At 44.2% G+C, this 22,667-nt stretch overlaps 1 protein-coding gene across 1 annotated transcript; it reads right to left on the bottom strand.

Annotated features, from left to right (window-relative positions):
- Positions 1-1,134: 1,134 nt before the first annotated feature.
- On the bottom strand, positions 1,135-20,894 carry LOC116984961 (plexin-C1-like). Its single transcript, XM_033039322.1, has 5 exons — positions 20,799-20,894; positions 11,607-11,707; positions 5,257-5,377; positions 2,819-2,987; positions 1,135-1,235 (listed from the first exon to the last, which is right to left on the bottom strand). Exons 1-5 carry the CDS (start codon positions 20,892-20,894, stop codon positions 1,135-1,137), a joined length of 588 nt encoding a protein of 195 aa, XP_032895213.1.
- Positions 20,895-22,667: the final 1,773 nt, after the last annotated feature.

The following is a 22,667-nucleotide window of genomic DNA, read 5'->3' as shown; positions in this document are numbered from 1 at the left end:
TTACAATCAGGCCATCCGCAATGTACAGATGCATGATATGGGAATAATGTTTAGTGCAAGGTAAAGCCAGTAAAGTCCAATCAAAAACTAAGTCCAAGGGTCACCAATGAGGTAGATAGTAGCTCAGCACAGCTCTCTACATGTGGTAGGTTGGTTCAGTTGCCTGATAATAGCCAGGATTAAACTGACTCTGAATCTGGAGGTGTGGATGGGCACTAGAGGGAGGTGAAAGAATTAGGAGCTGAGGTCAAAAGATCAGAAATGATAGGAGAATTATACCATTCAGCCCAACAAGTCTACTCCGCCATTCAATCATGCCTGATCTATCTCTCCCTCCTCACCCCATTCTCCTGCCTTCTCCCCATAACCCCTGACACCCGTACTAATCAAGAATCTATCTATCTCTGCCTTAAAGATATCCAGACTTGGTCCCCACAGCCTTCTGTGGCAAATAATTCCACAGTTCCTTCAGGAAGGAGATGAGGAGAAATTTATTTAGTCAGAGGGAGGTGAATTTGTGGAATTCATTGCTAAATTATTACAGTCTCCAAATGCATTCCTCAGCCATAGAAAATCCCAAGCTGAACTATGTGGAGCTGTGATCCTGTGTACCACCATGATATGGGAATGTCCTGCATTAATGTAAAGTTCCATAACTCGTGAAAATAAATGAGCATAATGATGGTTTAGGAATAGAAATCCTTCAGAATAGGATTTTTTGCAATTGAGTTTAGTTTAGTTTAGAGACGCAGTGCTGAACAGGCACTTCGGTCCACCGAGTCCGCGCCGACCAGCAATTCCCGCACACTTACACAATCCTACACACACTAGGGACAATTTACAATTTTACAAAGCCAATTAACCTACAAAATCTTGTACATCTTTGGAGTGTGGGAGAAAACCGGAGCACCCGGAGAAAACTCACACGGTCACAGAGAGAATGTACAAACTCCGTATAAACAGCACCCGTAGCCAGGATGGAACCCGGGTCTAAGGCAGCAACTCTACTGTTGCACCACCGTGCCGCCCAGATTGCTTTACATATTTTTCTGAAATAGTTCTGTTTTGTGACCCTGACAGTACTTTATTCCAGACTCATTCAAAGATTCTACTTGACACAATGAGCTAACAAACTTACGGACTGTTACCGCGGGAGGCATGACTGTTAAAACAATTATGCAGCTTGGTGGTGATGTTCAGGGATGTTAATTGAAAAGATGCCTCTACGAATGGGTCTGCAGGAAACAGGCATGAAAAGTGCATTAAAATCTTCTAAAATCTTAAGATCCGATTTTTAACAGGGTTTGCATGCTGTGAGACGGGCAAGAGACTGGCATTGCCTTGAATACCAGGTTGGTTTAACTCTGGGCTGCATTACAGTTCCCTGAGTGGGTCTGGTAGGAGTAATGTGTATACAATCACAAGAGGAATAGATCGGGTAGATGCACAGAGTCTCTTGCCCAGAGTAGATGAATCGAGGACCCGAGAACATAGGTTTAAGGTGAATGGGGAAAAGATTTAATAGAAATCTGAGGGGTAACTTTTTCACACAAAGGGTGGTGGGTGTATGGAACGTGCTGCCAGATGGGGAAGGTGAGACTGGGACTATCCCGGCATTTAAGAAACAGTTAGACAGGTACATGGATAGGACAGGTTTGGAGGGATATGGATTAAACGCAGGCAGGTGGGACTATAGTAGCTGGGACATGTTGGCCGATGTGGGCAAGATGGGCCAAAGGGCCTGTTTCCACACCGTATCATTCTGTGACTAATGACTGAATGGATGATACTTTGTCACATGCACCTAGGTACAGTGAAATGCTTAGTTTTGCATACAGCCTAGGCAGCCCACAAGTTTTGCCAAAGTGTTGGTGCCGACAATGTTACGAAAGCACCCAATGGTCCTATTTACTGCCTGCCGCCACACGTGGCAACAGACCCACCCCTAACATGCCAGTTCCCCTTAATGGAAGAGGAGTAATGGGATGAGGTGGGAACGGTCTCCCACAGGGTAAATAGGGGTTTACACACTAACTATACTAGTTAGGTGGAGCAGGAGCAGGGGACTCAGACAGTCCATCTCTCTGCCCATCACAGCTCTGCAATCTGCCATCAATTCAATAAATGGGCGGATGATCAGAACCAAACCCAATGGGAGCCAACACCAGAGTTGCGTTTCGGCACAAAGTGCTGCAGTAAACTCAGCGAGGTAGGCAGCATCTCTGGAGAAAAGGAATAGGGGATGTTTCGGGTGAAGACCCTTTTTCAGCAGGGTCTCGATCCGACACATCACCCATCCTTTTTCTCCAGAGATGCTGCCTGTCCCGCTGAGTTCCTCCAGCTTTTTGTGTCTATCTTTGGTTATCTCCAGCATCGGCAGTTCCTTCTTACAGAGAAACAGAGAAGATCCTTTTGTATCAGATTTACTCATGCCAAATCCCAAACGGGTGCTGCTTTATGAGAAATATCAGCACTCAACAATATTACTTTGTTTTTTGGTAAAGTAGCTAAAGTAGTCATGGATTTCTTTCAACACAAGAAATACAGAACAATGAATGTTACATCAAGTTGCAAGGGATGTACAGGAAAGTAATAGTTCAGTCAGTCCTTTTAGACAAAACCCAAAGGAACTACAGATGCTGGTTTAAACCGTAGACAAAAAAAGCTGGAGTAACTCAGCGGGACAGGCAGTATTTCTGGAGAGGAGGAATTGGTGACGTTTTGGGTTGAGACCATTCTGAAGAAGGTTCTGAGTTACTCCAGCATTTTGTGTCCATCTTCAGACAAAACCCAATCTCTCCTTGTATGAATACTGTACCTATCTGATTGCTGAGCTGAAGGTAGGTCTTGCTGGACAGACGGCAGAGGCAATAAGTGCTGTAATTGGCATGGCAAATAATCTCATTCGTCTTGGTGTTCCTCATCATACACTCTCCCTTTTGTCTGTTTACATTGGCAAGATTCCCTTTTAATATCACTTTAAAATGCTGAAAATGAAAATAAAGTTAAAAGATATATCTCTGAGCAAACTTCACTTGTTACAACAACGTGCCCGCAAAAAAAGTGGTAAAGATCAAAGGTTTGGGTCACCAAGAAAGGTATCTGGAAACTCTAAAGAAACATGTTAATGTCCAAAGAGTCATTAGAATGCGGAATGTCATTACATGGAATAGATGAGCCAAATCTGCACAGATGATTATAAGCGGAAACCGGGTAAAGACAGTAGCACAGCGGTAGTGTTGCTGCCCTACAGCGTCAGAGAACCGTGTTCCATCTTGACTACAGGTGCTGTCTGTACAGATTTTGTTCGTTCTCCCCGTGACCTAGATGGGTTTTCTCCAGGATCTCCGGTTTCCTCCCACACTCCAAAGACGTACAGGTTTGTAGGTTAATTGGCTTTGCTATAAATGTATAAATCCTATCCTAGCGTGTGTAGGATAGTGTTAGTGTTTACGTGCTATATCTCTAAACAAAACCATTAGATGCCAAATGTTTTTTTATTCCGTGGTGACACTGGATAAACTCTGAAACTAGGTAAGGACATAAGGCAACAAGGAATAAGAGACGTAAGGAGCTGCAGATGCTGAACTTGGTGTTTTGCTCAAGATTCCAGCATCTTTAGTTCCTTGCTTCTCCTATTCATTGTTGCATTATGTATTTATCTAGCTTCAGAGTTTAAGCAGTATCGCATCAGAATAAAAAGCCATTTGGCCCTGCTGTTCTCTGCTAGAGTTTATGCTTTACAGGATGCTGCTCCGTTTGTCTTTATCACACAATGTTGGCATTTCCTTCTGTGTAGGAAGGAACTGCAGATGCTGGTTTACACCGAAGATAGACACAAAATGCTGGAGTAACTCAGCGGAACAGGCACCTTCAATGGAGAAGCACAAAATGCTGGAGTAACTATGTAACCATATAACAATTACAGCACGGAAACAGGCCATCTCGGCCCTACAAGTCCGTGCCGAACAACTTTTTTCCCTTAGTCCCACCTGCCTGCACTCATACCATAACCCTCCATTCCCTTCTCATCCATATGCCTATCCAATTTATTTTTAAATGATACCAACGAACCTGGCGCCACCACTTCCACTGGAAGCTCATTCCACACCGCTACCACTCTCTGAATAAAGAAGTTCCACCTCATGTTACCCCTAAACTTCTGACCCTTAATTCTGAAGTCATGTCCTCTTGTTTGAATCTTCCCTATTCTCAAAGGGAAAAGCTTGATCACATCAACTCTGTCCATCCCTCTCATCATTTTAAAGACCCATTATCAAGTCCCCCCTTAACCTTCTGCGCTCCAGAGAATAAAGACCTAACTTATTCAACCTTTCTCTGTAACTTAGTTGTTGAAACCCAGGCAACATTCTAGTAAATCTCCTCTGTACTCTCTCTATTTTGTTGACATCCTTCCTATAATTGGGCGACCAAAATTGTACACCATACTCCAGATTTGGTCTCACCAATGCCTTGTACAATTTTAACATTACATCCCAGCTTCTTTACTCAATACTCTGATTTATAAAGGCTAGCATACCAAAAGCTTTCTTTACCACCCTATCTATATGAGATTCCACCTTCAAGGAACTATGCACGGTTATTCCCAGATCCCTCTGTTCAACTGTATTCTTCAATTCCCTACCATTTATCATGTACGTCCTATTTTGATTTGTCCTGCCAAGTTGTAACACCTCCCATTTATCAGCATTAATCTCCATCTGCCATCTTTCAGCCCATTTTTCCAAATGGCCTAAATCACTCTGTAGACTTTGGAAATCCTCTTCAATGGTGTTGTCCAGAAATGCTGGCTGACCTGCTGAGTTACTCCAGCATTTTGTGCCTATCTTTGGCGTTTCCTTCTGTTCCTTTCTGCTTCACATTTTTACCTTGATTCCCCTTTGGGATTCCCCTGTTATTTGGTTCATTTACTCCCTGCAACGGCATGATCCACATTCTAATCACTATTTGGACAATGTGTGCCGTGTGATAGGAGCAGAATTAGGCCATTTGGCCCATCGTCCACTCCGCCATTCAATCATGGCTGATCTATCTCTCCCTCCTAACCCCATTCTCCTGCCATCCCCCCATTACCTCTGACACTTTACTAATCAAGAATCTATCTATCTCTCCTTTAAAAATATCCATTGACTTGGCCTCCACAGCCTTTTGTGGCAATTGTCAATTGTGCACAAAATGGACATATTCAGACAATCCACAATGTAATTTCTAAAGTTTCAGTTAATTTGATATTACCTGTGCCTTGTCCAAAGTATCAGCAATTGCCAAAGGTTGAAAGGCAACTTTTGGACAACTGTCAGCTTGTCCTGTGAACTTTATCCAAATTGTTTTTTGGCATTCACTGTTAAAGGAGCACCTGTAAAAAATGGACACTTTTCGTAAATTGTGTTGAGTGGAATTATGAGAATGTTAATTTTAGCTTTAAATTCCTGCCTTTTAATACACAGGAAAGCAGGCATTTTTTTGAGGTCATAATGCTATATATTATTGATACTAACATTTGCACGTTGCAGACAGCTGAATTATTTCGGATATTACCAAAATGAAGATTAATTCACGGTTATCTTCTGAAAATGGCAGCAATGTGTCACCTCAGCAAAATAGTTTTCTAGGCACTACCTTGTTCAGCAGTGCAGGTCAATCAGATTCTGATTCAGATTCAACTTTAATTGTCATTGTCAGTGTACAATACAGAGACAACGAAATGCAGTGGATAAAGTGGACAATGATGATCTATTAGGAAACAAAACACTTAAACCAATGGCTTAGATATTAGTGTATAGGAAGGAACTGTAGATGATGGTTTATACCGAAGAAAGATATAAAGTGTTGGCGGTTCAGGCAGCATCTCTGGAGAAAATGTATGGGTGACGTTTCGGGTCTGAAGATGGGTTCCGAATAGAAACGTTATCCACCCTTTTTCTCTGAGATACTGCAGCACTTTGTACCTATCTTCGGCCTAGTTATTACGGCCTAGACAACATCTAACTCATTGGGTCAGGATGATGGGATATTGGCCTCTGGACCTTAACAAAAAAATCCCTGGTTACAACTCTACATGTCCTTCATCCCAAGGCAATGACCCAAGACAGGGGTTGTTAAATCAAGAGCTGGACATTTCTGCCCACCACAATACAGTAGTGATGTGAATGGGTTGAAGAAGGAGCAGAGGACATTTATCAGCAAGTTGCCAGGACTAAAAAGTTGCACACATAAGGAAAGATGGAATAGGTTGGGGTTGCTTGCTTTGAAACAGAGGAAGCTAAGGGGTACATATAAAATTACAGAGTGATTAAGAAGAACCTGGCACCCTTACCAGGAAAGTCCAAAACCAGGGACATTGAAATTAATTTGTAGAAGGATTAGGAAGAAGATACAGATTAATTTTTTCAACTCAGATGATGGGTGAGGAACAATGTATGAACGAGTGCTAAAGGTATAAATCACATGTATACAATATTTATATCTGTGTTTAAAGACCATGACCTACCAGCCAAGGCACCCAGTGTTGGTACATGCGTTTATGCCGGGGAGCTTCACATTGACCAGCACTGACACGATGGGCTGAATGACCTCCTCATAGAGTCTAAGTCACAGGCCCTTCGACCAACTTGCCCACACCAACCAACATGTCCCATCTACACAGGTCCCACCTGCATGCGTTTAGCCCATATTCCTCTAAACCTGCCCTATCCATCCATGTACCTGTCTAAATGTTTCTTCTGTGTGATAAATTCTCTAAGTTCAGTATTATCCCTAGGATCGAAAAAAATGCTCCGATACAGGAGGAGGGTTCAGAATAACAATTACATTAAGGCAGGGGTGTCAAATTACTGTGGTCCAATCCAGCCCTCAGGATGATTTGGGGGGGAAAAAAGTAAATTCACGACCATTTATAATCTATATATACACTGAACACCGAAGGTATAGTGGAATATCTTAATTCAATCAGTGAGAGCACTTTGATTGTTTTTACAGATGGATCTAAAGATCCAGTTAGTGGGAAGCTGGGTTTGGAGTGTATGTGGAGCAGCTTGGGTTGAAGATTGGCCGGCGCATTTCTGATGGAAGCTCTGTTCTCACGACTGAATTAATGGCAATTCAATGGGCTCTATAGTGGATTGAGGAAGCCAGTTTTAGTGAAGTCATTATCTGTTCTGATTCTGCAGCTGCTCTTGAAACTTTAAGAGTAGGGAAATCTAAAGCTCGTCCTGACATTCTAAATGAAATCATGAGTGTGTTTTCTAGAATTGGGTTTGCGTGTAACATCACTCTTTGCTGGGTTCCCGGGCATGCTGGGGTGAGGGGGAATGAGCAGGTGGACCTCATATCAAAGGAGAGTTTAAGAAGAGAAATAGATATCCATGTATTATTGGGGAGAGTGGAACTGAGAGAAATAATTAAAGAGGGCTTAACAAAAGAATGGCAGAGAGGATGGGAAATGGAAGTCAGGGGGTAGACACTACTTTTCTATACAATCTGAAGTTAGGAAAATATGTTTCTGTACATCTCTGTCCCGTAGGGACTCAGTTAAACTGTGTAGATTGAGGTTGGGACACTGTGGGTTAAATTACTATTTGTGCATTGTAGGGAAACATGTTTCTGGCTTGTGTGAATGTGGGAGTAATGAGACAGTTAAGCATGTTTTCCTAGAATGTAAAAAGTACAGGGTAGAAAGAAAAGTATTGTTTGTTAGACTGACAGGACTTGGAGTTGAGGCTTTTTCTGTTTCATCTTTGTTTGGACAGTGAGAAACATCAACTGATATCCAGGGCTGTTCTTCAATTCCTGCAAGTTACAGGACTGTATGTAAGAATTTAGTTCAAACTTTGACCTGTGGAGGGCAGTAATACGCTTAGCAGCGTCTACACCAAAGATCCTATAGCGGAGCTATAAGATCTTTGGTCTACACTGCCGGAATCCCACAAGAAGAAGAAGGAGAACACCGAAGGTAGTCGCAAAATGCTGGAGTAGCTCAGCGGGACAGGCGGCCTGGTAGAGGTGAGAATGAACATTTGACAATTAATTAAACCGTTCACTTGATGCGGGCGGCGGCGTCTCGAGCGGCCCCAGGGCGCGCTCCCGCGGGCGGCAACAACTGCGCGTGCGGGGACCACTGTGCGTGCGCGCGGCGGTGGGCAGGTCCACTGCGCGTGCGCGCGGCGGGAGGGTGAGCGCGAGCAAAGTTCCGCTCTGTGATCTTTGAGCGCGAGACCGCGCTGCCGCCGCCGTGGACGCTCTCGGTGCCCGGCTCATCATCGCCATCGGCGGCTGCCTCCTCACTGCGCTGATGACGGGCGCTCCCGACCGCCAGGGCGGAGAACAGTGCCCCTCCAGACACCGCCTGCGGGTAGGTGAGACGTCGTCTGAATTTGGCGACCATCCGATGCGCTGCCCCCCAGACCAGACACCCCCCTTCTCCAGATTAGACATCCCCCTCACCCCCATTCCAGACACCCCCCTGGCTCTTCCACATTCCAGACAACCCTTCCCCAGGCCAGACACCTCCCCAGACCAGACGCCCCCCCCCTCCCCCCCATTCCAGAAATCCCCTTTCCAGACACTCTCCTTCCCCAGACAAGCCATCCCCCTCCCAGACCAGGCACCCCACTCCCCCCCCCCGCATTCCGGATACCCCCCTTCCCCCAGACTAGACAGCCCCTCCCCCCCAGACCAGACACCCCCAGACTAGACACCTCCCCAGATCAGACACCACCTCCCAGATCAGATACTGCCCCCCCCAGACTAGACATTCCCTCCCCCCAGATTAGACATCCCCCTCTCCCCAGATCAGAAGCTCCCCAGACCAGACACTCCGTCCCAGACCAGACATCCCCTTCCTCCCATTCCAGACAGCCCCCTCTTCCCATTCAAGACACCCCCTCGCCCCCCAGACTAGACATCCCCTTCCCAAAATCTTAGCCAAAATAGCATTGTTTTTCTCACATCACAACTTTCTTGTAGCTTACGACTGTAAGTTAATTCCAATCCTAATGGACCTCGTGAGAAGTTCCTGTATTCTGGGAACTAGTAGCGGCCTCATTATGGTTGCCGTGAAATTTTCAACATGTTGAAAAATTAGTGGCGACTAGAATGAAGCCGCCATAAAGATTAGTGAGAAATCTCGAGCCGAAGGTGGGTTGCCAGGAGGTCCTAATGGGTTGCCAGGAGGTCGAAGGTTCTCGTAGCCAGTGCTGACCGGTGAATTTCGTTGGCTCATTGGGAAGAAAGGTAAGCAGTAGTTTTAAGAATTAAGGATAGCCGACCGGTAATGTTAAATGTCTGCCGAGCTTCACAACCGTGTATCTCTTGCTTCTTAAAAGTTGTCTCTGCTCCTTTACCCCCCCCCCCCTTTTAAAGGACTTACTGTGCTTTAGCTGTCTTTTTACAGCACCAACATTCCTGCTCACCGGGGTGTGTGCCTGTATCACCTTGGCTTTGCACCGTGGATTTTTTAGATAGTGGAAGCAGGGGGTGCGCTGTCTAAAAAATTCACGGTCTGGTGAAGGAAGCGATGTGTTTGTGTTCCACTCTGACAGTCGCCGTTCCTGGTTATTCAGGTTAACATTACCGGTCGGTTATCCTTAATTCTTAAATCTACTGCTTACCTTTTTTCCCAATGAGCCAATGAAAGCGCGTGTGTTTGCGCGTGCACAACTGATCTGGCCTGCATGAAATCTCAGTTTGCCCAATCCGGCCAGTGACCTAAAATGAGTTTGACCCCTGCATTAAGGGGAAGTATAATTGGTTCAATAATTTGTTTTTTTAAATGGGGGCAGATTTGTAGGTTAATAGGCCATCTGTAAATTGCCCCCAGTGTGTACAGAGTAGGTGAGAAAGTGGGATAACACTTTAACTACGGTAAACGTTAGCAATGTTACAAAATTTTGAGATTTAAAAAATCAAGTCTGTAATTTATCCCATCAGATAAAGCATAAAAAGAAGTTTAATTTGACACCTAATTCACTTTCATATCTCATGTATTTAAAAAGTTATGGCCATTTTCATACTCGGAAATTAGCATCTTGTTCCCTATTGATTTTCAATGGACGTAACAAAAAAGCTGTGATCGTGGACAGTCAAAAGCCCATAACTTTCTTAAAAATTAAGAGAACTGAATGAAATTTTCAGTTATCATAGATTGAACCATTCTGAAACAAATATAAAATAATCTTACTTGGATGTCCTGAAATTAAAGCATATAATTAGCTAGTTACCCAAGTGTAGCTAATTTCAAACTTCAATTACTAGATCTAAACATCTATCCATTTCTTAATAAATGATTAACATTTTTAAATAGCCTACGTGTGCAAATAATATTCATAAATAATTCACAATAAAACATGATTTTTAAATCTCATTTACATTAATTTATAGGCCAAATGGAAAGAATTCAGTGTTCAATTGCTGTAAATTAAAGTCCATTTTAAATCAGCTTTCTAGTGGGATCCTGTGAACGCGCTGGTTTAGAACGTTCCCATTGCGGTAGATTTGTGCCCTCAAATGCCCAGAAAAATACTGCGGGATATAATGGGGCCAAAATGAGCTACTCGCAATATTAAACTTTGTATAAAGGGATCTTAAGAAGCCCTTTTTAATGTAAAAATAAGCTACATACCTTCTGTGGTTTGCTCTATGAGACCCTGCGGTTGCTGGTGGTCGCGGGTTTAGAGATTGATTTTTAAACTACTATAACTATTATCCAAGGCCTTTAAAACTAATAATAGCTTTTGCGACGGGGCCTTCCAGCGATTTTTCGTTAATAATTAACTAGGCTGAACATCTTCGATTTGAACAGCCTAGAGAAAATCGCGTTTTAAACCCGCCCACCTCTAAACGGCGCCAAAATCGCGCACACCCACAGCGACTGATTTTCAGCGACGCTTCAGGTAGGCTTTGCAACATACCTATAAACGTTATTCACATTATTCCCTTTATCATGTATCTGTACACTGCGGATGGGTCGAATGTAATCATGTATTGTCTTACCGCTAGCTGGTTAGCACACAACAAAAGCTTTTCACTGTACCTCGGTACACGTGACAATAAACCAAACTCAACTCAAATGAGAAGTGAGTATAGGTGGCGAGGGCCCACTATGAAGAGTCTAGCATCAGGTTGGGTCCAGAAAGTTCATGCCCATAGTATTAGTTTTATATATAGTATTATTTATAGTATTATAAAGACCAGGAGGTTGGACAGTAGCAGGAGTAACATAAACCGAAGAAACAACCTTGAAATTGTGCAGAAAAATACTCCTGTTTACAAACACTGTCTTGAATTTGATTACAAAACTGATTGACATCAGTGTGTAGGAAGGAACTGCAGATGATGGTTTAAACCAAATTTAGACACAAAAAGCTGAAGTAACTCAGTTGGTCAGACAGCATCTCTGGAGAAAAGGAATGTGACGTTTCGGGCTCAGTCTGAAGAAGGGTTTTGACCCGAAACGTCACCTACTCCTTTCCTCCAGAGATGCTGTCTGGTGCGCTGAGTTCCTCTATCTTCAGATTAACATCAGTGTTGCTTTATGAGGTAGATGTACAGCAGTGTTGCTGCTACTCGGCTGCTTTGCACAAACAGACCTTTCCTCGTTCACACACCATCCACAGTACGGGTCCTGTGCCGACAAACAACGTTCACACGAACTGTATTGGCTACAGTTTGCCACCTTCAGCCGTCTCACCTGCAGAGCCAAGAGAAAAGAAATGTATTAGGAATCTCCTAACACACATGTTCATATGTTCATAAGTGATAGGAGCAGAATTAGGCAATTTGGCCCATCAAGTCAACTCCATTTAATCATGGCTGATATATCTTTCCCTTTCGGGATGAATCCCCACGGGAGATTCCTTTCTGCACCATGTGTGTGTGTGTGTAGGTGTGTGTGTGTGTGTATATATATGAATGTATGTGTGTGTGATGTGTGTGTGTAAATGAATGTATGTATATGTGTGTTGCATATATGTGTGTGTGTGCGCATGTTCAATGATTCAATGGTCCTGTATTGTCATGTTTAAGGTACAGTGACATTTGATTTGCCATACAGTCATTATAGGAAAAAAGCAACAAGAAACACAACTACATAAAAGTTAACATAAACATTCATCACAGAGACTCCCCCACATTCCTCGCTGTGATGGAAGGCAATAAACTCTTATCTTCTTTCCTGCTTATTCTCCTGCGGTCGAGAGAGTCGAACCATCCGCACTCGGTGTGATTGAAGCTCCCGCACCCGGCGATAGAAGCTCCCTCATAGAAACATAGAAAATAGATGCAGGAGGAGGCCATTCGGCCCTTCAAGCCAGCACCGCCATTCATTGTGATCATGGCTGATCGTGCCCAATCAATAACCCGTGCCTGCCTCTCCCCATATCCATTGATTCCACTAGCCCCTAGAGCTCTATATAACTCTGTCTTAAATCCATCCAGTGATTTGGCCTCCACTGCCCTCGTGGCAGGGAATTCCACAAACTCTCTGGGTGAAAAAGTTTTTTCTCACTGCGGTCTTAAATGGCCTCCCCTTTATTCTAAGACTGTGGCCCCTGGTTCTGGACTCGACCAACATTGGGAACATTTTTCCTGCATCTAGCTTGACCAGTCCTTTTATTATTTTATATGTTTCTATAAGATCCCCCCTCATGAATACAAGCCTAGTCTTTTCAATCTTTTCTCATATGACAGTCCCGCCATCCCAGGGATCAATCTTGTGAACCTACGCTGCATTGCCTCAATCACAAGGATGTCCTTCCTCAAATTAGGAGACCAAAACTGTACGCAATACTCCAGATGTGGTCTTACCAGAGCCCAGTACAACTGCAGAAGAACCTGTCTACTCCTATACTGACATTTTCTTGTTATGAAGGCCAACATGCCATGAATATTAAGTTCCCAGACCCGATCCTCCTGCAGCCACGTCTCGGTAATCTCGGTATTTTTAATTCCTTACGCATCTCACCATTCACATCGATCCTTATTACACTTGGCCATACTCTCCTGTCCCTTTGTGAGCTTTCTTTCCCGTTAATTCTGGGATCATTAACTATCCCTTTATTCCCTTTCCCTTTAACTCCGTCCTTGACCATCCGATTTGACCCCCCCCCCCCCCTTATTTATTTTAAAACAACCTGAGTCGCAGGGGCAAACCTGCCTGCCAGAATGCCGGTTCCCCACCTGTTCAGGTGCAATCCGTCCCTTTTGTACAGTTCCCCCCTCACTCCAAAACAGATCCCAGTGGTCTAACAATTAAAATCCCTGCCCCCTGCACCAGTTGCCCAGCCACACATTCAGGTCCTGTGGGGGGGGGGGGTTTATGTTATGATTGGAAGAAGCTCAATGGGTGTGAAAATAGTGAAAAGAATTGTATAAAGATAGAAGACATCCCGATCCTCGGTGTGCCTCTAGGGGACATCAGAGGAGAGGCACCTATTCTGCAGAATATGAACTTAATAAAAACACTTCTTTGCCTGAATTTGTCTCAAAAGCGTTTGTGATTTTGAATCTCACAACTTGGGGGCTCGGTTTCCGAGATCAAATACTCTGGACAGCTGACGGGAGTAGACGGACAAAGGGAAGGTGCACCCTGCTGAGTTCAGCGGTCTCAGACTCCTTGCTTGCCATCAGCTGCTTGAGCAATAGTATCCGGACCAAATAGAGACTCGGCAAAGAAGTGAGAGTGATAGGAGATTGCGAAAATCGAGTGATTCTGTGCATAGACCCCGGTAAGAAACTTTGACTATTATATATTACCTGGGCAATTTGATAAGAGATCGGAAAGGAATTCCGATCGAGAGAATGGGAAATGTAAATGAAAAACCTGAAAGGGAGGGGAAAGGCCGTAAGCCAAATCCCCGCATTCTGCCCAATAGTCCATTGGGGCGAATGCTGAACCGCTGGGGGGCAGGAAATACCCAGGGGTTGGAGAAGACAACAATGATAAGGTATTGTTATTTTGAATGGCCAAAACACCCGATAAAAGGAGCTTCGGTCTGGTGGCCAGAGGATGGGTCAGATGAGGATTGGGTACAGCAGGCATTGAATGTATATGTGAAAAATAAACCCAATCCAATGATAGAAGAAACCATGTATGCCACGGTATGGGAAACGAGATGTAATCTGTTGAAATTAAAAGAAGAGGTTGAACAGTCAAATTCCTCTGCACCCTCATGGAATTTACTGGAGAACCTAGCTCCTCCCTATGTACATCAATTACCCGAAGTAGCGCCGTCAATTCAACCCCCGCCCCCACTCGTGGCGACGGGAGTGGAAGAGGTGACACCCGGGTCCGCTCTGGTGGTAAAGAGAAAGGTCAGGGTAAAACAAGAATTTAATGATGATGTTACTGACAGTGATGACACCGACAGTGACCTACCGGACCCCAGGAGTGAGAAAGAAAAGGGAATAAAGAGACAGGAGGCGGTCGGGGTAGATGAATTAAATCCCCCGTCACCAGGAGAGGGAGTCAGAAGGTCAGACAGAGTAAAAAGAAGAACGGTAAAAATTAGACCTCTAAGAGAGGTACCCATGGGAGGACCCCAATGGAGAATGGGGTTTGTTAATGTCCCCTTAACTAGTACTGAAGTGAGGAATTTCAAGAAAGAAATGAAAAGCCTCCTAGGGGATCCTTTAGGTCTGGCAGAGCAGTTAGATCAATTCCTTGGGCCAAACACATATACATGGGAGGAGTTGATGGCCATTATGGGGAATCTCTTCACGTCAGAGGAGAGGCAAATGATTAGGGCAGCAGCAATGAAAAAGTGGGAACAGGAGAACCCTCCAGGGCAGCAGAATGCGGCGGCAGCAGATAAATTCCCAGTACAAGAGCCAGATTGGGACAAGGGAACAGCGGTAGGACGAGGGAATATGAAGGAACTGCGGGATATAATTATAAAAGGGATAAGAGAGGCAGTACCCAAAGGACAGAATTTCGAACGAGCATTTGAGAATGGACAGCAGAAATATGAGGCCCCGACAGTGTTCCTTCAGAGACTCAGGAAGAACATGCAACAGTATTCCGGAATAGACCCGGACTCAGGGGCAGGACAACAATTGCTTAGGGCCAATTTTGTGACCAAATCCTTGTCTGATGTGAGGAAGAAATTAGAAAAGATGGACGACTGGAATGAGAAACCACTACCTCAGTTGCTTACAGAGGCCCAGAAAGTGTACGTGCGGAGAGATGAGATAAAACAGAAGGGGAAGGCACTGATTATGATGCAGGCTGTAAAGCGAGTGGTAGATGTTAAGGAACAGGTAGGTACAGGATGGAGAGGGAATTACTCCCGAGGTAGAGAGAGAAGGATATGGCAGAAGAGAGGGAGAAGGACAAATACAATTGGAAATAGGTACAGCACCGATAGAAGGAAGAATTGTGGTTCAGCTGTATGCTCTAAGAGAGGTGGATGAGCAAAGAATTAATGATCAAGTATGGGCCAAGGAAGGAAACAGAGGAGGTTTGCAAATACCCCCTCTTCAAATAGCATTAAAAGATGGTGCAGACACAGTACGAGTAAGACATTGTGAAATATATTGTTTGTGCTCACAATAGCCAAGATATTTTTAGAACAAATTATACCCAGATATGGGATTGTGGAAACAATAGACTCAGATAGAGGGACCCATTTTGCCTCGAAAACACATGAAATGATATGTGAAACACTGGGAATAGAATGGAAATTGCATACACCATGGCATCCCCAGAGCTCAGGAAAGGTGGAAAGAATGAATGGCACCTTAAAGACCCAAATCACCAAGTTGATAGAGGAAACGAGACTCCCCTGGACTAAGTGCCTCCCGATAGCCCTGTTGAAAATCCGAACGGCACCTCGAAAAGACATAGGGATATCACCATATGAAATGTTATTCGGGCTCCCATACTTAGGGAAGATAGAAGGAGTCCCAACAATACAAGGGAACGATGTGTTCCTGAGGAACTATTTACTGGCAGTGTCCCAATCTCTTGCAGAACTAAAAATTAAAGGATTGCTGGCCCAGAGCCCACCACTGGACTTCCCGATTCACTCAGTCAAGGCTGGAGACTGGGTATTAATAAAAACGTGGAAAGAAGAAAAGCTGCAACCTAAGTGGACTGGACCCTACCTGGTTTTACTAATCACCGAGACAGCAGTACGAACAAAAGAGAAAGGGTGGACACACGCAATTCGAGTTAAGGGTCCTGTGGAGGCCCCACCAGACGATATCAGCCCGTGGACTGTGCGCAAAGGAGAGGAACCATTGACTTTAATATTTACCAAGAACCCGCAGGAAAAATGAAGATTTTGTGTTAGTGGGTCGTGTGTTGGGTGGTTACCCAACTTGTAAGTAATGTAACATGCATAAAAATCACAATACCACAGAATAGAAGGTCCACCACCATCCCATTTGATGTATGTAAACGAAAATGGTGGCACGGCTATAGAATGTATGTATGCACCCATCCCTGTAAAGATTGGCACGCGGTGTTTACTTCATCAAAATATGGGTGGCATCGGACCCATATTTAAACCCGTATATCAAAACCCGAACGAGAAATTGCCAGGACGCGTATATGTGAGCATACAGAGTGTCCAAATACAGGAAAGTGGTAGGTATTGGATATGTGCAGATAAAACAGGGAAGGACGCATGTCTGAAGTTTGAGATAGAAGTGAAGCGAGATGGGAAGATACGAGGATAGGGGAGAGGTGTTCAAGATAGATGACAGTCAGAATAGGGATCCCGGGGCAACACCAGCACCACCAGTAGTCAGCAATGTCACCAGGGAAAATGAGTCTAAGGATCTGAAGATAATGATAGTAGCAGGAGAAACAGGATTAAGGCAATTGTATGAGAAGGGAATACCAACAGGGGGAAAATGAGCCAACACCTGGCTTGCCTGGATGATGTACACAGCCAGAAGTATGCAATGAACCAATTGTTACGCCTGCACCGTAGCTAAGCCTCAGCTGGTCCCTGTACCATTTCCCCTGAATTGGGATAGAACACCTAGGGCTACATGTATACTACAGCTATTCACGAATCCCCTCTTACCAAAGAATGTGATATGCCAGAGTTATCATTACCTATTTCCGACCAGCAACAACAATACGAAGGGCCGAAGGAAAGACCCTCGACCTCCTCCATTTACCATTCCTTTTGGGGAGGAGGGGTTTGAGTGCTATACAAGAAATAACCCAGAGGGACAGGACGTGGGGGAGGTGCTCAACTGCAATCAGACGTATAACATAACGGCTGAGGAACAGGGGCCACTGTTCAATAGCACCTGGCTGAAAAAGCAGATAGTCAGTAGAGCTGATGTCTGGTGGTGGTGCGGGGAGAATACCCTGTGGCCCCGGTTACCAGGGTCATGGACGGGAACCTGTACCTTCATACAACTGATGATGCCCTTCACCATAGCAGTAGAACATGCTGTAGAACTCAATAAAGGAAGCCGACGACAAAAGAGAAAGGTGAGAGGATCATTCGACACACACATCTATATAGATGCGATAGGGGTGCCAAGAGGGATACCCGATGAATTTAAAGCCAGAAATCAGATAGCTGCGGGCTTTGAGTCCATACTCTTCTGGTGGTCCACAATTAATAAAAATGTGGACTGGATCAACTACTTATACTACAATCAACAACGCTTTATAAATTACACTCGAGATGCAGTTGAAGGATTAGCGGAACAACGGACAGCAACCAGCCAAATGGCCTGGCAAAATCGCATGGCCTTGGACATGCTACTGGCTGAGAAGGGAGGGTTGTGTGTAATGTTTGGCGAACAATGTTGCACATTCATCCCCAACAACACTGTTCCGGATGGGTCAGTGTCAAGAGCCCTAGCAGGTCTCACCTCTCTGTCTATCGAATTGGCTGAGAACTCTGGAGTAGACACCTCCTGGACCGGGTTTCTAGACTCCTGGTTTGGGAAATGGAAGCACATCTTTACATCAGCCCTAACATCAGTGATAGTCATGGTGGGGTTTCTGTGTTTGTTCGGATGTTGTATCATTCCCTGCGTACGGGGATTGGCTCAGCGATTGATAGAAACAGCCCTGACAAAGAACAGTGCTGCCACCATGATGGCCTTCAGAACACAGTATGACCAACGAGAGGATAGGGAGGTGAAGAATCTGCTGCTAGCATTAGAAAAGGAGGAGATAGTGTCAATCAAGGGTGCGTAGCAAAAAGAAAAGGATGGATTGTGAGGAAAGAGTTAATAGACATGGTTGATTTAGACTAGGGATAGAAAAATATAACTTAGAAAGAAATAAGATGTCAGCAGAAGCCAGACTGCTAGAAGAATAGAAAGTAACGATATAAATAACAGAGAGAAATTCTAGATAAAAAGTAGCAACAGAAATACTTCAGTAGAAGTTTGGGTGGGCGTTCCACGACGTTCTCGTGGGAATCTGGGTTTTATGTTATGATTGGAAGAAGCACAATGGGTGTGAAAATAGTGAAAAGAAATGTATAAAGATAGAAGACATCCCAATCCTCGGTCTGCCTCTAGGGGACATCAGTGGAGAGGCACCTATTCTGCAGAATATGAACTTAATAAAAACACTTGAATTTGTCTCAAAAGCGTTTGTGATTTTGAATCTCACACTGCGTTATCCCCATAGGATAGAATATAGATTATTGGAGGTGTTTCAGTTTGTTCCTGCATCCAAATAATTTATCACATCAAATTCCTTTAGTCCACTGGAAGTAGATCACCAAACTTCAGAGATTTCCTGCTTCTATCGCCATAATCTCCAAGCACTATGTCATTAATCCTAACATTGATTTCTTTCAATTCCTACCTTCCACACATATAGAAACATAATAGCCCTCTCCCACGGTGCGAGTTCATTCCAAGAGCTCTCCCGAGTTTAAAAAAAATCAAACTCATGGTAAGCACGGAGAATGAACGTAGCGGGTACGTCGGAGCTCGGGGACGTCTCTTAGCGCTAATGGCAGGTACTCGGGAAGACTCGCTAACGGCAGGAAAGCACGGGAAGACTCATGAAGATTTTTCAACATGATGAAAAATGTCCACGAGAGCCCCGAGTACCGACGAGTGGCCAGTATCGTAAATCTCCGAGTTCGAATCAGGGCAAACTCGGGAGAACTCTTGGAATGAACTCGTACCGTGGGACAGGGCTTTAATTGTGCCCTCCATTGTAGAGATAGAACTGAACAGCGTTTAATTATTCTGCAATTTATTTGTTTCCAACCAGGGTTTCTAACCAAGAGACTTATTTTTGTTTTCAATTACATTTCATCAGAACTGGAAGCTATAAAACAAGCTTATATTTCTCACTTTTTCCCAGTTCTCATGAAAAGTTGTTGACCTGAGATGTGAACTATGTTCCTCTCGCCACAAATGAAAGTGAGTAGCTCCAACATTTTCTGCTTCTCTGCAGCCATCAGGCTATTAAACAATACAACCTCCAAATAAGATCTGAACTACATCGACTTCAGAGCAGCGGTTTTGTTTTTTTGCACTAATATTGTTTGTTGGCTAATTTTATGTTTGTGTACATATGCAAATGTATATATGTGTGTGTGTGTGTGTGTTTGTGTGTGCGTGTGTGTGTGGAGAGAGAGAGACAGAGAGAGAGACAAGAGAGAGAGAGAGAGAGAGAGAGAGTGAGAGAGAGTGAGAGTGGGAGTGAGATAGAAAATTGGTTGGCAGGCAGGAAACAAAGAGTAGGGATTAACAGGTCCCTGTCAGAATGGCAGGCAGTGACTAGTGGGGTACCGCAAGACTCGGTACTGGGACCGCAGCTATTTACAATATACATCAATGATTTAGGTGAAGGGATTCAAAGTAACATTAGCAAATGTGCAGATGACACAATGCTGGGTGGAAGTGTGAACTGTGAGGATACTATGAGAATGCAGGGTGGGTGAGTGGGCATATGCATGGCAGATGCATTTTAATGTGGTTAAATGTGAGGTTATCTACTTTGGTAGCAAAACAGGAAGGCAGATTATTATCTAAATGGTGTCAAGTTGTGAAAAGGGGAAGTACAACGACATCTGAGGGTCCTTGTTCGTCAATGAAAGTAAGCATGCAGGTACAGCAGGCAGTGAAGAAAGCAAAAGAAAGAGGTCCTTCTGCAGTTGTACAGAGCCCTAGTGTAAACACACCTGGAATACTGTGTACAGTTTTGGTCCCATAATTTGAGGAAGGACATTCTTGCTATTGAGGGAGTGTAGCATAGATTTACAAGGTTAATTCCCGGGATGGAGGGACTGTCATATGCTAAGAGAATGGAGCGGCTGGGCTTGTACACTCTGTAGTTTAGAAGGATGAGTTGACATCTTATTGAAACATATAAGATTATTAAAGGTTTGGACACGCTAGAGGCAGGAAACATGTTCCCGACGTTGGGGGAGTCCAGAACCAGAGCCCACAGTTTAAGAATAAGGGGCGAGCCATTTAGAATGCGGACGAGGAAACACTTCTTCACACAGAGAGTTGTGAGTCTGTGGAATTCTCTGCCTCATAGGACGATGGAGATGGTTCTCTGGATACTTTCAAGAGAGAGCTAGATAGGGCTCTTAAAGATAGAAGAGTCAGGTGATATGGGGAGAAGGCATGAATGGGGTAATGATTGGGGATGATCAGCCTTGATCACATTGAATGGCGGTGCTGGCTCGAAGGGCCGAAGGATCTACTCCTGCACCTATTGTCTATTGTCTCAGCGAGATTATCTCAGCAGGATAGGTGTTCAGCAAAACAATCGCCAAGCCTGTGCTTGGTCTCGCTGATATATATAAGTCTACACCGAGAATAACAGATACAGTAGATGAGGTGGGAGGATGTGCAAGCCTCATCTGAAAGGGCTGTCGGGGTTCCTTGATGGAGTCGATGTAGGAGGTATAGGCTCTGCCCCCCATTCCAACCTCTCTTTACCAGTTTTTGCCTCCCTTATTCCATTAGTCCAAAGAAGAGTCCCAAACCGAAACATCCCCTGCCCATTCCCTCCACAGATGCTGCCTGACCTGCTCAGTTCATTCCAGCACTTTTTTTGTTTTGCTCAAGATTCCAGTTTCTGCAGTTCTTCGTGTCTACAGTTACAAAAAAACTATTTTCCCAGTTTCTCTCCACCATTCTCACCACCAGGAGCAGCACCTGGCACAGCGGTAGAGTTGCTGCCTTACAGCGGCAGAGACCCAGGTTCCATCGTGACTACAGGATTTCTGACCCGCGTAGGTTTTCTCCGAGATCTCCGTTTTTTTCCCGCACTCCAAAGTTGTACCGGTTTGTAGGTTAATTAGCTTGGTATAGGGTGATTTCACTAAAGGTCACTGGAGCGTAGATCCGCACCCACGTGACCGCAAAGTTTAACTGGAGTACATGCGTCACTTCCGGTACATGTTAGTGAATGGGAAAACACGCACTTTCACACCCGTTAAAAACATCTATAACGGCCCGTTTTTGAGCTGCAATTAACTGTGCCAGTCGGGGTGACCGTAAGGAACAGCTACCTAAATTTACAGTCCAAAAAAAGATAGAAACTAAGGTAAATTCATGTTGATTCTGTTGATTCATGTGGACAGATCTAATCTCAACCATCTGTGTGGTCCCAGATTTTCTCTGTCTCTGTCTCTGTCCCTCTTGCCTCCAAGGCATGTCTGCTATCAATTCAGATAAAGAGCTCATGATGTCAAACTGGTACTAATTAGTACAACCAGGAATCGTTGGTCAACTTCGACTGTGGAGATGCACTAAAGATAAACTGTGTTGTTGTCCCAAGTAAAGATCTTTCCATCAGAACCTGCCCAGAATAATTTAGTTAGAGCTGAACCAGGGAAAGCAGATGCAGAGTAGGAGCATTGAAACAGACCACCCTCGGACTATCTTTGATTGGACTTTACTGACGTTACCTTGCACTAAACGTTATTCCCTTATCATGTATCCATACACTGTAAATGGCGCGATTGTAATCATGTATTGTCTTTCCGCTGAATGGTTAGCAGTGAACAAAAGCTTTTCACTCCACCTCAGTACATGGGACAATAAACTAAACTAAACTGAACAGTTTTAATTCCAGACTAATTAAATTAAAATCCTATGTATCCACGATGGGTTTTGAACCCTTGCCTCCAGCTCGATAAACCAATAAACTCGCGGTAAAGTGAAGCTGCCGTCTCAATTAATAAGCGGCCGATTCGCGAACGCGGAGCCGCGGAGCACCTCCGCGGGCGGGCGGGGAGTACATAGTGCCGTCTGTAGCGGTCGTTTTCAGACCCCGATAACGGGAGAAAAACGGAGGGATATCGATCGTTATTTACCGCGAGTACCTAGGCCCCGCGATCGGAGCACTTTTTCCCGGTAAGTTTTCGCAGGCAGCTCCGAGATTAGCTGTTAAAGATTTATTACTCTACAACAGGCTGGCATTAGTGACAATGTTTAATTGACTGTGTCATAGTTTAGGCCCTCAATTTCATGAATGAATGAATGAATGAATGAATGAATGAATGAATGAATGAATGAATGAATGAATGAATGAATGAATGAATGAATGAATGAATGAATGAGTAAGTGAGTGAATGAATGAATAAGGAATGAATGAGTGAATGAATTTATTCACATTATAAATGGTGCAATTAAATTAATTAAAGTCTATACAGATAGATTTTCATAAATTCAGACTTTAGTCTTACCTT

The sequence above is a fragment of the Amblyraja radiata genome, chromosome 21 (genome assembly GCF_010909765.2).
Source record: "Amblyraja radiata isolate CabotCenter1 chromosome 21, sAmbRad1.1.pri, whole genome shotgun sequence".
Lineage (NCBI taxonomy): Eukaryota > Metazoa > Chordata > Chondrichthyes > Rajiformes > Rajidae > Amblyraja > Amblyraja radiata.
Note: the sequence above shows the minus strand (reverse complement) of the source record. Positions and strands in the feature narration are given on the sequence as shown.

What these genes read in the sequence shown, in the direction of transcription:
- LOC116984961 (XM_033039322.1), bottom strand. Translation starts at nt 20,894, where the DNA reads ATGGGGGGCAGAGCCTATACCTCCTACATCGACTCCATCAAGGAACCC. An exon ending in ATCCTCCCACCTCATCTACT is followed by an intron (nt 11,708 to 20,798) that starts GTATCTGTTATT and finishes TTGGCTCTGCAG; the next exon opens with GTGAGACGGCTGAAGGTGGC. An exon ending in ATACTTTGGACAAGGCACAG is followed by an intron (nt 2,988 to 5,256) that starts GTAATATCAAAT and finishes TTTCATTTTCAG; the next exon opens with CATTTTAAAGTGATATTAAA.